This window comes from Lontra canadensis, unplaced genomic scaffold, assembly GCF_010015895.1.
Source record: "Lontra canadensis isolate GAN:19392208 unplaced genomic scaffold, GSC_riverotter_1.0 scaffold10, whole genome shotgun sequence".
Classification (NCBI taxonomy): Eukaryota; Metazoa; Chordata; class Mammalia; order Carnivora; family Mustelidae; genus Lontra; species Lontra canadensis.
Genome location: NW_022631004.1, coordinates 17732972 through 17746276, shown reverse-complemented (window position 1 = coordinate 17746276; position 13305 = coordinate 17732972). Strand labels below are relative to the sequence as shown.

The 13305-nt window shown below is 52.2% G+C and overlaps 1 protein-coding gene across 1 annotated transcript in view; it reads right to left on the bottom strand.

The window, feature by feature from the left end:
- Window positions 1-2873: 2873 nt before the first annotated feature.
- BLK (BLK proto-oncogene, Src family tyrosine kinase) overlaps window positions 2874-13305 on the bottom strand; it is a 66647-nt gene continuing 56215 nt past the window's right edge. Inside the window, exons 7-13 of the mRNA XM_032855745.1 lie at window positions 11439-11585; window positions 10849-11001; window positions 9357-9536; window positions 8088-8164; window positions 5153-5303; window positions 3878-4009; window positions 2874-3134 (exon numbers count right to left, since the gene is read on the bottom strand). Coding sequence (XP_032711636.1) covers window positions 2929-3134; window positions 3878-4009; window positions 5153-5303; window positions 8088-8164; window positions 9357-9536; window positions 10849-11001; window positions 11439-11585 — 1046 coding nt within the window. The 3' untranslated portion in view covers window positions 2874-2928. The remainder of the gene's footprint in view (window positions 3135-3877; window positions 4010-5152; window positions 5304-8087; window positions 8165-9356; window positions 9537-10848; window positions 11002-11438; window positions 11586-13305) is intronic.

The following is a 13305-nucleotide window of genomic DNA, read 5'->3' as shown; positions in this document are numbered from 1 at the left end:
GCACGGAGCCCAGTGCTGGGCTTGATCCCACAATCCACGAGATCATGATCTGAGCTGAGACCAAGAGTCACCGAACTCACTGAGCTACTCAGGCACCCCAAGAAACCTGTTTTTCAAAATAAGGAGCTGAAGTGATTTTTAGAAGCAGTGCAGTTACAAAGCACCGAGGGAACCTACTTCATTATTATGGGAAGGTGGTGGGGTCCAGGGAGGTGACAAGCCAGCCCCAGGCCTTGCAGCTTGGGACAGCTGGAGCCCAAGTCACTGGAAACCACTTCAGAGGGGCCATGAGAGGCAGGGTGCCCAGGCTGTAGGTCCAGGCTGCTAAGCAGGAAGGAGGGATTCATTTTCTATCTGGCTGATAGGACTCCTTCCAGTCCTACATCCAGAGTCACATCCAGTCCTACATCCAGTTAGGTTCTCTCAGGACCCTGCTCATCTGTGAGCCTTATGGGCTCAGATCTGTCTGTCTGGTGCCCTCCCCAACCCTCTACAGGTTGCCCTGAATTCCAGCTTAGTTCCCTCCAGCCATGTTCCCTCATCTTGGGGTCTGGCCCTGACAGCCCCAATTCTCAGAGATTCTGAGGAGATGGGGCGTGGGCACTAGGCCTCCTCCAGAGTGGGGGAGGCTGAGCTGTGAATTTTTTTTTCTGAAAGACTCAGCAGTACTCTCCCCCAAAGTGCCCATGGTTCCTGGGGGAGCTCAGAGGTGATTCTCTGTCCCTCCCTCTCCCCACTGCCCTGAGGACAAGGTTTCTTGTCCCTAGAGCCCTCTACCTCCCAAATCCTGGATGGCCTAGAGGAGATCTGTCCAAGCCCCAATCTGACCATGTTGCCTGCTTCACACACACTCACTAGGCTCCATGTGAGCCTGCCTGACCTCCGCATACCAGCATCGCCTGCTCCTGGGAGTGTCGTGATCACCTACATAGTAGTTTGTGGCAAGGGGCTGGGGGCAAAGAATGGGTTCAAATCTGGGGTCCAGCACTGGCCAGCTAAGAGCCTCTGAATAAGCTTCATGGTGTGGAGTCTCTGTCATTTATTTCTTGTATGGAAAGGAGTATAGGTTTGATAACAATGGTGATGCCTCCCCAGAGCTGTTTGAGAATCCATAGACAGTATGGGAACACATACTAGAAATCCCAAGGACCTTACGGGAATGCATACTGGAAATCCCAAGGACCGTACAGATGTTTGTTCTTCTTTGCCCAGTCACCTCTGTTTCCCTGCAGGGACAGCTCCTGCGGTGAGGTTCTCCCAGCCCAGCGGCTCCCGGCCAAGACTCTGCTGCCATAATCCAGCAGCTGTGCCTGCCTCCACAACCTCCTCCCATCACTAATAAGCAGTGTGACCTGGGAATACTACCCAATCTCTTTGTGCCTGCCTTTCTTCCTCTGTACACAGCATCCTAATATTCCTTGGGTTACTAGGATCAGAGGGGTCAAAACACGGCAAGTGGGTGGCCAGGGGTTCAAAGGGAGGAAAGGGTGAATAGAAGCATAAGGGATTTGGGGGGCATTGAAACTATTCTGTATGGTAGCGTAATGCTGGAGGCAAGTCATTATACATTTGTCCAAAACGCATGCAACATAACACAAAGAGCGAATCCTAATGTAAACTACGGGCTTTAGCTAGTAATGATGTGTTAATTTGGCCTGTCAGTTGTAACAAATGAACCACACTATTGCAAGATGTTAATAACAGAGGAAATAGAGGGGCGGGGGTGAGGGGTAAGTGGACATTCTTTATTCTTTCCACTTCTTTTTCATAAACCTAAATTCCCCCCAAAATCTATCGTAATAAATCTATTTAATAATAATCTATTATAATAAATCTATTATAAATAAAAACAAACAAACAAACAAAAAAAACCCCATGACAAATAGCGAGCTTCCTGAACAGTGTGAAGCCTCGAATGTTTTCTGGTGTTACCATCCCATCATCGTCCGCACTTCGTTGCTGCACCTGGTCGTAGGACTCAGAGCCCAGGGCGCTTGCTCCCCGTGCACGCACCCCCAACAAGGGCGGCTCGCACCCTCCCACTGTCAGTCCTCAGCAAAGGGTCCTGGACTCAGACCAGAAGCCCAGGGATTTCTGAGGTGAGGGCGCCACCTGCCGGCCCCGCTCAAGCCTCCCCTAAAAGGCAATGAGCCTTGGGTCTGCGGTGTTGTCCTTGAGGCCTGGGCTCGGTTTCCACGAATCCGCGAGTCCCTCGCCGGGTCACTCATTCAAACCACCTGTGCCACGTAGCGAGGTCCAGGCTTGTCCCAAGTAACGACACTGCAAAGGTCAGATCTCGTGACTTTATTATGGAAAAGTCCCCAAAGTGCTGGACGCTTCTCTGAACGGACATCTCAGAGGACCCAGTCCTGCTTCTGGGGTAGCAGAGAGCGAGCAGGACAGGGGCGCGGACGGCGCAGGTGGGAGCAGCGGAACTCCCCAGTCACCTGTAGCCGACTTCTTGCTTTTGGCGCCAGCTCAGGGTTGTTACACGATGCCAAACGTTTAACGGTGTGCCAGGCGTTTGCCAGGCACTATTCTTAACATCTTACTGGGGTTAACGAATGGAATCCTCTTGAGGAACATACGAGGTAGGTACTATCATGGTTCTTCCCTCATTGTACAAGTAAGACAGCGGAGGAACAGAGAGGCTGAGTGACTCACCCAAGGTCACACAGCCAGAGAAGGGTGGGACTGCCATTGGATGTCCAGAGTCCGTGCTGTGTGATCCACCCGTCAGGCCGCCTCTACCTCTACTTTCCTCATCTGAGAAATGGGTGTACCAATTCCTCCCTGCCTTTCCAGGCTGACTGGGGCTGGAATAAAAGCTGAGAGGTGAACATGCCTGGTCAGTTCTACAGGATGGCTCGCAGGTGTAAGCCATCCCTGGGCCTCGCGGGCCCCGGACGCGTGTTCCTGCGCCAGGGCCTAGGGCTGCAGCTCGTACTGCTGCTCCGTGGCCGTGTGGAAGTCCTCGAGCACTGACTGCAGGAACTCAAAGGTGGGCCGCTCCTCTGGCCGGCTCCGCCAGCACTCAGCGATGACACTGCGGTACAGCTCTGGCGGGCACGAGTCGGGCCGCGGCATGCGGTAGCCGCGCTCCAGGCTGCGGATGACCTCGGGGTTGCTCATTCCTGCAGGTGGAGGGGACGCAGAGCGCGGCTGAGGGGCGGCGGGAGCCCGTGAGGCCCAGACCACCACATCCTCCCTCGCAGGTCACAGGGCTGCCCAGCTGGTGTCCCTGAGAAACAACCCTTTATTTACATGTCATTCCTCCGAGAACAGCTGGAGGGGAGGCTCTGGGTTGTCTCCTTAGTGCGGGCAGTTCCTCCGTGTGTGGGACCCTGTCTTGCTTACCTGCCATGGGCACACAGCCCAAGCCCATCCCTCGCTGGCCAGGTGCTCCGTGAAGATGCACCAGCTGGCGGAGGGAGACCGCTGGCTGTAGGCTGCTGAGTTGGCCAAGCCCTTCAGCGGCCCGGTTAGGGGGAGGGCTGGGAAGTTGTACAGTCAGAACACGGCTTCCGGAACTACACCCAAGGTGCAAGGCCAGAGGAGAGACAAGCTGTCCTCAGGTGAGAACCAGTTTGGAGTGAACTTGAGTTCAGACACTGACCTTCACTTAATTACTGGTTTGGGGGTTTACTGACCTCTCCTGAATGAAGGGGCACAGCCCTGTTGCCAAAAGCAATGTTGAGCAAGGGGCACAGAGCCTCTGTCCCCAGAGTGACATGCATGAGTCTCTGTTCCAACTGTGGAGACCCCATCCTGGCATAGATGTGGGCAGCTCCAGGCACCAAGGATGGGATATCTGTCATCGCAGCCATTTCTGGAAGGCAGGGAGCCCATCTAGTCACTGAGGTACCAAGCCACCTACCTGGATAGGGTACACGCCCGTAAGTGACGATTTCCATCAGGAGGATTCCAAACGACCACACATCCGCTTTGATGGTGAACACCCCAAAATGAATGGCCTCTGGGGCAGTCCACTTGATGGGGAACTTGGCGCCTATGAGAAAAGCCACAGGCAGCTTTGTGAGGCCATGACCGACTGTCCCTATGCACCTTCCCTCCCCCTCTTTAGCAGGCCTTGGACCACCATCTCTGTACACAACAGAGATGCTTCCAGAGAACCACGAAGACCCACTAGAACACATGAGTAGGCATGTTGAAGACACTAGGGGTGCACAGCCCAAGAGACAACCTCTATCACCCTGTTTGTGTTTCCACCTGGGACAGAAGAGTCATTTCCACCTCACATGTTTAATAACAGAAATCCATGGTTTGGGCAAGTCACCTTAACTGGTCCTGCCTTTTAATCCCTACCTGCAAAATGGAAATGATGACAAGGGACTTGTGTGCCACCTCGGGTCACGGTGAAGAGGGAATTCCAATCCTGCTGTCCCATGAAGCCCCCTGGAGAGCTGCAGCCTGGTCAGCATTTAGAGTAGACAGCATACAGCTCAGCACGGGATTACCTCCTTCCTTGCCCAGCTTTCTCGGTTTCTCCAGGCAGCCTGAAGCTTCCTCAGGGAACAAGCCCTATTGATCCTTCTTCTGTGCCAACTGATTAATATGCTCAGCTAATATTGCTTGCTAGCTTACTTGATACATGTATTTGACCATTTTAAATCCTCTCATGAAGAAGATTTTTTTTTTCTCATGAAGAAAAGCAGAGTGTTCTGTGGAAACCCTAATTCAGGTATAAGCATTTGCTGCCTGCTCATGCTTCAGAAAAATGTTTTCCATAGTGTGTTCTGGGAAACCCTAGATCTGTGGGAGGCTTATAGAAGCCAAGTGAAAAAAGTACCTTGGGTTCAAATTAGTTTTGGAGAGACAGGTGAAGCAAATATATGTTGTTTCTTTGCTGCAGGACTTGTCAGTGCCTTTCACATGTTGGTGTGCACCAGGAATCTCCAAAGAGGGTCTGAACGGCCTATGCAGCATCTCCAAACCTACTTCATCACAAAGCCATTCCTCATCAGACACTAGTGAAGCCCCTTTACAGAAATGCTGATCTACCTGGGAGTGAGGCCAGAATTGGGAAAACCACAAAGCTCTGCTCTGAAGTGGCAAGGAGAAGCACAGGGGGTTTAGGGAGTGGGGGAAGGTGAGGCCCAAGGTCTCCCTTGTAGATGGGGGCTCCGCCCACCTTCTTGAGCGGTGTATTCACTGTCAATGATGCGGGCCAAGCCGAAGTCCGCGATCTTGCAGCACAGGGTCTCAGACACCAGGATGTTGGCTGCCCTCAGGTCGCGGTGGATTGAATTCATTTGCTCGATGTACGCCATTCCTTCGGCAATCTGAGGGAACAAGCCACACGGTGAAGAACAGCGTAGGGACCTCCAGGCAAGGATGGAGCCCAACCAGAGTGCCCTGCAGAGCCGCTATCAGAAGAGGAAGGACCTGCCCACCTATCTGGAGGGCCGGTCCTCACCCCCTCATAGCCTGGAAGGGGCAGGAACACTTGGAGGTCTGTGTTTGTGTTTGTTGGCAGATGCATAGGGGGTGAGGGGTGCTGCCGGAGAAGGAGAAGAAGCAGATTCCTGAGTGGAGAAAACTGGCTTCCACCACTCTTCAGCTGAGTAAGCCATAGACCCCAGCCCTCGAAAAGCCCAGAAAAGCAGAGACGTGGATGTCAGAGCCAGAGCTGCTGGAACCCCTCACACACTTCTCTGTCCTTCCAAGTGTCTGCGGGGGAGGAAGACAGCAGAATGAAAGCAGGAGAAGAAGGTCTTTTGAGGGGCCGGGGAAGAAAAGGGCAGGGAAGGAGGGAAAGAAAGGGTTTTATCTCCTCGCCAAGTCAGCAGCACTGTTCAGGAGCAGGGAGCCTCGAATTGGAGCTGCTTAAGCTCTCTGAGGGGTCCCTGTCCTGACCTGGAACATGAGAAAAGGGGTCTTCAGGGTGCGGAGTTGAGGTGGGCATTACACAAGACATGTGGCCAGGGAGCTAACCAGGCCCTCAGATGGCATGCGCAGAATTCCAGTGGACCAGAGGCCGTTTCTGTTTCTGTCCCCCATCACCAGCACTGGGCCAGGAATAGCTGCTCGTGTGGCGCTTGTGTCTTGTAGTCGAGGAAACTCATTTAGGCTTTATTCTTCACACTCCCGCTTGACGGATGAAGGAATCGAGGCAGAGCATAAAATGCCAATGTACCCCCAGACCAGCGATGGCAAGAAGGCGGCACTGGATTTCATCCCACTTCTCCGTAAGTGTCCATCTGCCCTGGTTTATTCATGAATCCATTCCCTTAGTCATTCATTTATTCCTTTGCTAAATCATACATTTATTGGTATGCTACTGTGGGGACTAGAAAGCTGAATACCAAATATCTTGGATCTGGATAACATTTACCAGTACTCCTCCCATTAACAAATGCATACTGAGAAGTACTGGAAATCATACCAAAGGGGGGGAAAGTTGCAAGCGAACCAGATGGGCTTTCAAGACGACTACAGCACACACAGTGCTAACAGAAACTCATGCAGAAAGTGTTCTCTGCCCCTTTCCCATCCAGGGAAATCGGAATTGAATTTAACTTGGATCTTGAACGTTGGTTAGGATTTTACTGGATGAAATGCTAGGATTTTGCCCAGGCATTCTGGGTGAAGGGGGCAGCCTGAGTGAGGGCTCAGGGGTGTGACAGGACATCCGCGGGGGGTGGTGGTGGTGGTGGTGGTGGTGGTGGTGCTGTGGGGCTGCAAAGTAGGGCACATGGATTATGGTTGTAGGCGGGATTTGCATTTCATCCTGCAAAGCAGGAAAAGGAGCGCCCAGAAGGGTCGTGTGTATGTGTGTGTGTGTCCACACACGTGTGTGCTGAGACGCAAGCATGACTAGAATGGGGTTTAGAAGCTGTTCACTTGGAAGGTTCTGATTTTCTGGTTTCCTAACCCTTAGATTCTTGGCCACCCCTAGGTATAAATGCAGGTGGCTTTTCACATCCTTTGCCCCTGGGAAGACCCAAGATTTCCCCAGGGACTGAGAAAGAGACAGAGGAGAGTGAGAAAGGCAAAGAAAGAAAGAAAGAAGGGGTGGCCACTCTTATCACTGTTTTGTGGTTTGAGGCTGGTTACCAGTGTTAATTTTCCGAGACCACTCAGCACCCTACCCAAACCCAGGTGCGCTAACCTCAGTGGAAAAAGGGCATGGTGACATCAGTTCCTGCACTGATACTAATAACAGATAATACCAGACAAGGTGGGGATGGGTGGTGGTGTAGGGTGAGGGGGAGGTTTCCTCTCTGGAGGCGGATGTGTGAGTGTTTCTGGGTCTCACCGGCTGACCACAGACCAGAGCTTTTCTGCTGAGAGTTCCAGTTTTAGCAGATACACACACTCAGGGCCATCAGATGTGTTTCCCTGCCAGTTAGAACCCTCGGCTAACATCCCCGGGGAGGAACGACCCCTTCTCTCCCTTTCGATCTTCACCTCATGAAGCCTGGACTGTGATTCACCTGCTGGAGAAAGCATTTGTGGGCATAATCTGAGGAAGAAAGGAGGTCATGACATGTCTGCCTACACTGTCACATGGAATTCAGGTGAACCCTCCGGGTTTCCCACACCATCCATTCTCCTTCTCTTTAGGAATAATTGGACTCACCTCACTTCATCCCAATGGCCCAGAATAAAGACTGCATTTCCCAACCTCCCTCGCAGCCTGGGTGTGGCCAGGTGACATGGTTGGGGGCAAGGAAAGAAATGTCAAAGTAAGGATAGTAGGTGACTTCAGGGACATGTCTCTAGAAGGAAGAAGGTGGGAAGGCTGAGTGGCTCAGCTGTTAGAAGGAAGAAGGTGGGCTTAGATGACATGCTAAGTGCTGAGCAGATGGAAGAAATGTGGGTCCCTGTGTCTTTGAGGGAAAGACCCACTTACTGGCCCCCACACAGAACACCTCTTGATGTTTACAAATTTAAACCGTTATTACTCTGTGTTTTCTGCCCTTCCAGCCCAGCCTTAATTGAGTGGCTACAACCTCTGAAGAGCCAGTTTCATGAAGCCACAAGGCACAGAGGAGAGGGTGGGGTTCTGGGTCCATTTGGTCATCTCTACTCCTGAGCTTTGCTGTACTTGATAGCTCACAAACCTGGGCTGACATGTCGATCAGTCTGGGGAGGGACAATCTGCTACCTTCATCCGTCTTCAGGAAATCCAGCAAGCATCCTAAGGAAAGAGAAGTTGCAACCACTCTTGTGCAAAATGAACCAACCCCGGCTGTGCTGGTCCCTCCCATGTGTGTGCTGCCCCCAACCTGGTGTCAGGAAGCATGGGGCACCCTGTCAGATCTCCGGTACCCAGAGAACAAAACCACCCACAGCTGCAGAGTGCTTTCTGCTTTACAGAAATTCTAGTCTTGGTCGTCAGAGCATCCCAGGTGGCAGCCACTGTGCTCCCAGCTGCTCAGAGGAAGTTCAGTTTCAGCAAGGGTCAGAGCCACCCAGCTGGGGAGCCAGGAGCAGAACCTGATCTCCCGACTCTGTATTCAGTGCCTGTTCCTGGCATGATGTCCCACAGTGTCTTCCTGTCCCCTTCACCCTTTGTTGGCAGAGATTCTGTCTCTGAGGACCAAGGGTGCAAAAAATGCCAGCATGGAGACCCCTGCCTCCTGGGGTTTGGTGCTGGGGACAAATGCAGCTCCACTGTGACATCTAAGAACTGGGAGGCATGGCCACCTGAGGGGAGGCTGGGTGGGCGGCGGAGGCATTGTGCTCCCAGCTCAATGTGGGACCCCCTTGAGGATGATTTCTAAGGAGTTAGGTTAACATGGCAGGTTAGGATCCTACAGAAGCGTTGGGCAGTCAGGGTCACAGGAAGGGTGGGAAGGAGCTCACAGGCTGACCCCCACCCACTGCCCCATGAGATCTTGGCTCCACTGTGGACTTCCATGGCCAGCTGGCCTGATCTCTCTTTTCACCCATGATGTCATTTATGGTTGTCAGAGGTCCACGGCTAGTGAGTGGCAGAACTGGGACCAGAACCATCTCTGGATGCCCAGTCGAGCACTCTTGGCAGTGCTCTGCCCTCCCTAGTGGGCATCAAACAGTGCTGGGCATAGAAGGTGCCCTCCAAAAATGTTGCCTGAAGTGTGTCTGAATGGGGGACACAACTCTGGAAGAACCATTGACCCATATTGTTTCCCACCGTCCTTCCTTCCTGCCCCTCAGTACCGTGGAAAACCTAAGATCTGTAGGATATTGGCTAACTGGTGGGGCCCATGGCCCAGGGATCCCCCATGGAGGTCCCCTCACTGGCAGACTCACTGCAGCAGATCAGCCTCAGCCTTCTGGGCTCCTCAAGCCTTGACCCTGCCCCTCCCCACCCCTGTCTGACGATGCAGCCCCATGCAGGGCACCACCTCTGGCCATGTACTCGGTCACGATGTAAATGGGTTCCTTGGTGACCACGGCGTAGAGACGAACTAGCCTCTCGTGCTGGAGAGTTTTCATCATGTTGGCCTCTGCCAGGAAGGCCTCTGGAGACATGGTTCCCTCCTTTAAGGTCTTGATGGCCACTTTCACATTGTTCTTGTAATAACCTGAGCCGGTTCGGGGAAAGAATAAAGAAACCATTCAGAAGACCCGGACACTATGGGAGGTGATCACTTCACTAAAATGTCTATAAGCTTCCAGGAGCCATCCTTATTCTATAGGTGGAGGACTGAGGTCAGAACTGTTCCCCTAGGATGGAGCCCTGGACTCGAACGTTCAGGTCCTATAGGTGACAGATCGGCTGGCTTTTCCTGCAGGATGCCAGCCTGTCTCAGCCTCTTGTGCCTGACTGGAGCCTCAGGAAGTTGAGAAACTTCCCTGCCTGGAGGGAGGCTGTTTTACCTTCTCGCCCTTGCACCAGGTCTGTCCTGGTATGCCATGTCCCTTCCATCGTCCCTATAGCCTGCCTCCTCTCCCGACCTGAGTCTCTTCTACCACACAATAGCTTCAGCATGGAAATGGGCATCACAGCCCATGGCAACACTGCTGAGGAGGCAGAGGTGGCTTGTAGACCTCTTTCCCTCCTTTCTGTGCCCTGCAAGTTTTCTTCTCCTGTACCTCCACATTCTCCCCTCCCTCCATCAATCTCCCCCACCCACACTGAAAGGTAAAAGATAAATCATAATTGACACGGCCTTCTCAGGGGATCTTTGCAAGGACCTACGTAGGGCTCCGCACATAGGTGTTTCAGGCATCAGTCCCGGGTGCTGGAGGAGGGTTTGGGGACACAGTAGGATCTCACCTGGGTATCATGCCCCAGAGCTATGGACAGGTCCAGGAATAAAATAAAGCACTGCCTTTCATAGTCTGCTAGTGCTCTTGGTGAGTACAAGAGTGGTCGTCAGCTACACGTACAGGGACCGGGAGCTCAGTGACCTAGCTCATCACCCAGCTACAAGCAGTGGCTTGGTCTATTATTAGACTTCTGGAATTCCTGGTTCATCATTGACCATGTTGAACAGGTCATTTCCATCTGGCAAACCAAAGCTAAGAGGAGTTAGCCAGATGTTCAAGTTCACACACCAGTTCATGGCAGGCTAGCCCCCGGGCAGTGAAAAGTGAGGGAGGGAACCAACTAAGGTGTTGGGAGAGCTGGAGTCTGTTCCTACTGCACCACCGTGGTGTCCTGACAGTGGAGGGCAAGTCACTGCAGTGTCTTAGACTTGCCTTCATTACCTCATCTGTAAAATGGATACCATTGCCTCTTACCTTACAGATGAGGTAATGAAGGCAAGTCTACTTGGCCCTTCTCCCAAACAAGCTTTCTGGGGAAGCACAATACAATGTGCATGTCCCGAGCCTTCTGTGCTTCAGGACACAGGGCAGGGAGAGAGAGCCTTCTGGCTACCACATACTCACCCATCCAGACATCGCCAAACTGCCCAGACCCGAGTTTCCTGACCAGCTTGAGAGACTGCCGGGGGATTTCCCATTCATCCTGGGCCCAGGGGTTTTGAGGAGCCAGGCTCACACAGGGTTGGGTCAGCCTCTGGCATAAACCATCCCCTTTCTCTGCATTAGGGAAGAAGAGATGGGGCTGGAGATTACCAGAGTAGCCCGATCACAAGTCTCCCTCGGGAACCATATCCTTCCCAGCTGTGTCCCCTTCTTGTTTTTGCCAACCACACTCCCATGTCCAAGTACACATATGCCTGTGTTCACATTTGCTATACACACTCTCTGCTATTTGCATTCATTTTGCATAAAGCAAGGCATGCTGTCATTGACCTGCTCTAAGACTGAAAATCCTAGTTATGCTCCAAGTGGTCACATGCTGAGTGAGTCAGTAGAAGGGATTAGGGAAATCGACTTTGAATCACTGTGCCGATATTTGCCCAGCTTTGGGATAACCCCCTACCCTAAGATGGCACCAGTGATTCACATGATCTTGAGATCTAGTGATAGATCCAAGGGCTCCTCTGCATCCCTGTCACATCCTCCCCTCTTACGAGAATAATGCTGCACCAAAGCCTGGAGTGTAGGGAAGGTGATGCGGGGGGAGATGTAATAGCCCCCTTCATCCAGGGAGCGGATCTTGTAGTGTTTGATCATCTCCCCCTGGGTGGTCACATCCTTCACAGTCAAGGAAAAGGAACCTAGAGGAGTAATAAACACACAAGGCATACAGAGGGAAAATCAGGGTTGAGATTTGGGCTTCATTTCAAAACCACCCAAATTCTGCCCTCCCTTTTAACTCTTTCCACCATAAGTTACCTTTCTTTCATCTCAACCTCAACCCTCCAGAAAGCCTTCCCTATCCTCGCCACCCAACTCAGACCTTGATGTTTATCTCCCAAAACTCAGCCAGGGAATCCCAGAGCTCTGAAGCAAACATGCTGTCCCCTACTTGGGCATCTGGTCATCCAGGGACCTCCCCTTTGCCCTGGACTATTTATTGAGAAATGTAGAGTTATTGGAGGAAATAGAGGATTGATTGATTCCTGGATTCATTCAACTCATTCATTCTAGCTGAAAAGGCTGGCTCTGCCCCCACAAGGAATAGCAAACACCAAACTTAAGCACTCATGTCCGTGGAGGAGAATATAATAAGCTATTTCCCAGGAATTCTATTCAAATTCATAAACATCTCTGCACCTTGTCATGTATATTACTGTCTGCCTGCAGACAGGGATAGCAGATGCTAAAGGTTAAGATCAATTTAGGAGGCAAGAGTTTCCACTGGAGAAACGTCTTTCCACGACTTGATATTCTTATAAAATGTCTCTGTCCAGCTCTCTGGGTAACACGCCCGCTACTCTTAATGGGAAGATGAGGAAATTGAGGTCAGGAAGGGGAATGCTAGTGGCTGGCTGAGGGTTCCCCATCCTCGGAGAGGACGTTTTATGCGGTAAGCGATACAAAGCTCCACCGCTAGGTGTCAGGCTCGGACGCCTCTTCTTCTGGGTGTGCATGCCTGGTTTTTCCGCGGTGCTGTTTGTCTCCCTCGCAAACCACCTTTCCCTCTCAGCTCCCTTAGCTATTGCGCCTCTCATCACCTACTTACAAACCATGCAAGATGTGTGTGCACCTTGCTGTCGCCAGGCCCATCCCACGCCCGCGACCGCAGCTCCGCCCTGCTCGCTGCAAACTGTCTCCCCTGCCTCGGCCCGGTAAGTGCAACCCGGTCTCACTATCCAAGAAACAGGAGAGTGGCTCTAATGAGTTCATTGAACCTTGCACCACCCGGGTAGTGAGGAAGAGGGCCTTTCTTCCCCCCCTCCTCTTTTTTTTTTTTTTCTTCTTTTCAGCCGGACTTCGTGTAGGCTGCATCATAAGAAGCCTAGGAGACCCTGCTCTCCTCCCCACGATGCTGCTACTGGAGCTCATGATTTAGGGCTTCCAGCTTGCCCCGGGTTCATCCAAGGGCCTGTCCCCCATTTCTTTTCACAGTTTAATATCCTTCTTATTGTTATTCCTCCAAATACTTTCAACTGCTGGTTCAGGGCTCCCAGAGATTGAGATTTAATGCCCGCAGAACTGTGCCTTCAGACTGGGAAACTAGCTGATCCTCACCCAGGTATACCCATAAACAGAGGTTTGAGAGGCTAAGAGACGACAGGGGCAATACGGAGTGAGAATTCATTTCCCCAGCTTCTGTGGGCAGTGTTCCTTCCCTGTCTTCCATCCGCTGGCTGCAGTTTTCAGATGCAGAGGGAGGGCACTTGCTTCGGAGTTCTGAGGAGCATGTGTGCACCTGTGTCTATGTCCGTCTGTGTGTGTGGGCTTGATGATGCTGGGGCAGTCCTGCAGCCCTGCCTCCAACTGGCCAATTTCCAGCTTGGACTAGCTTCCCCATGGTGGGCAAGGACAAGAGGG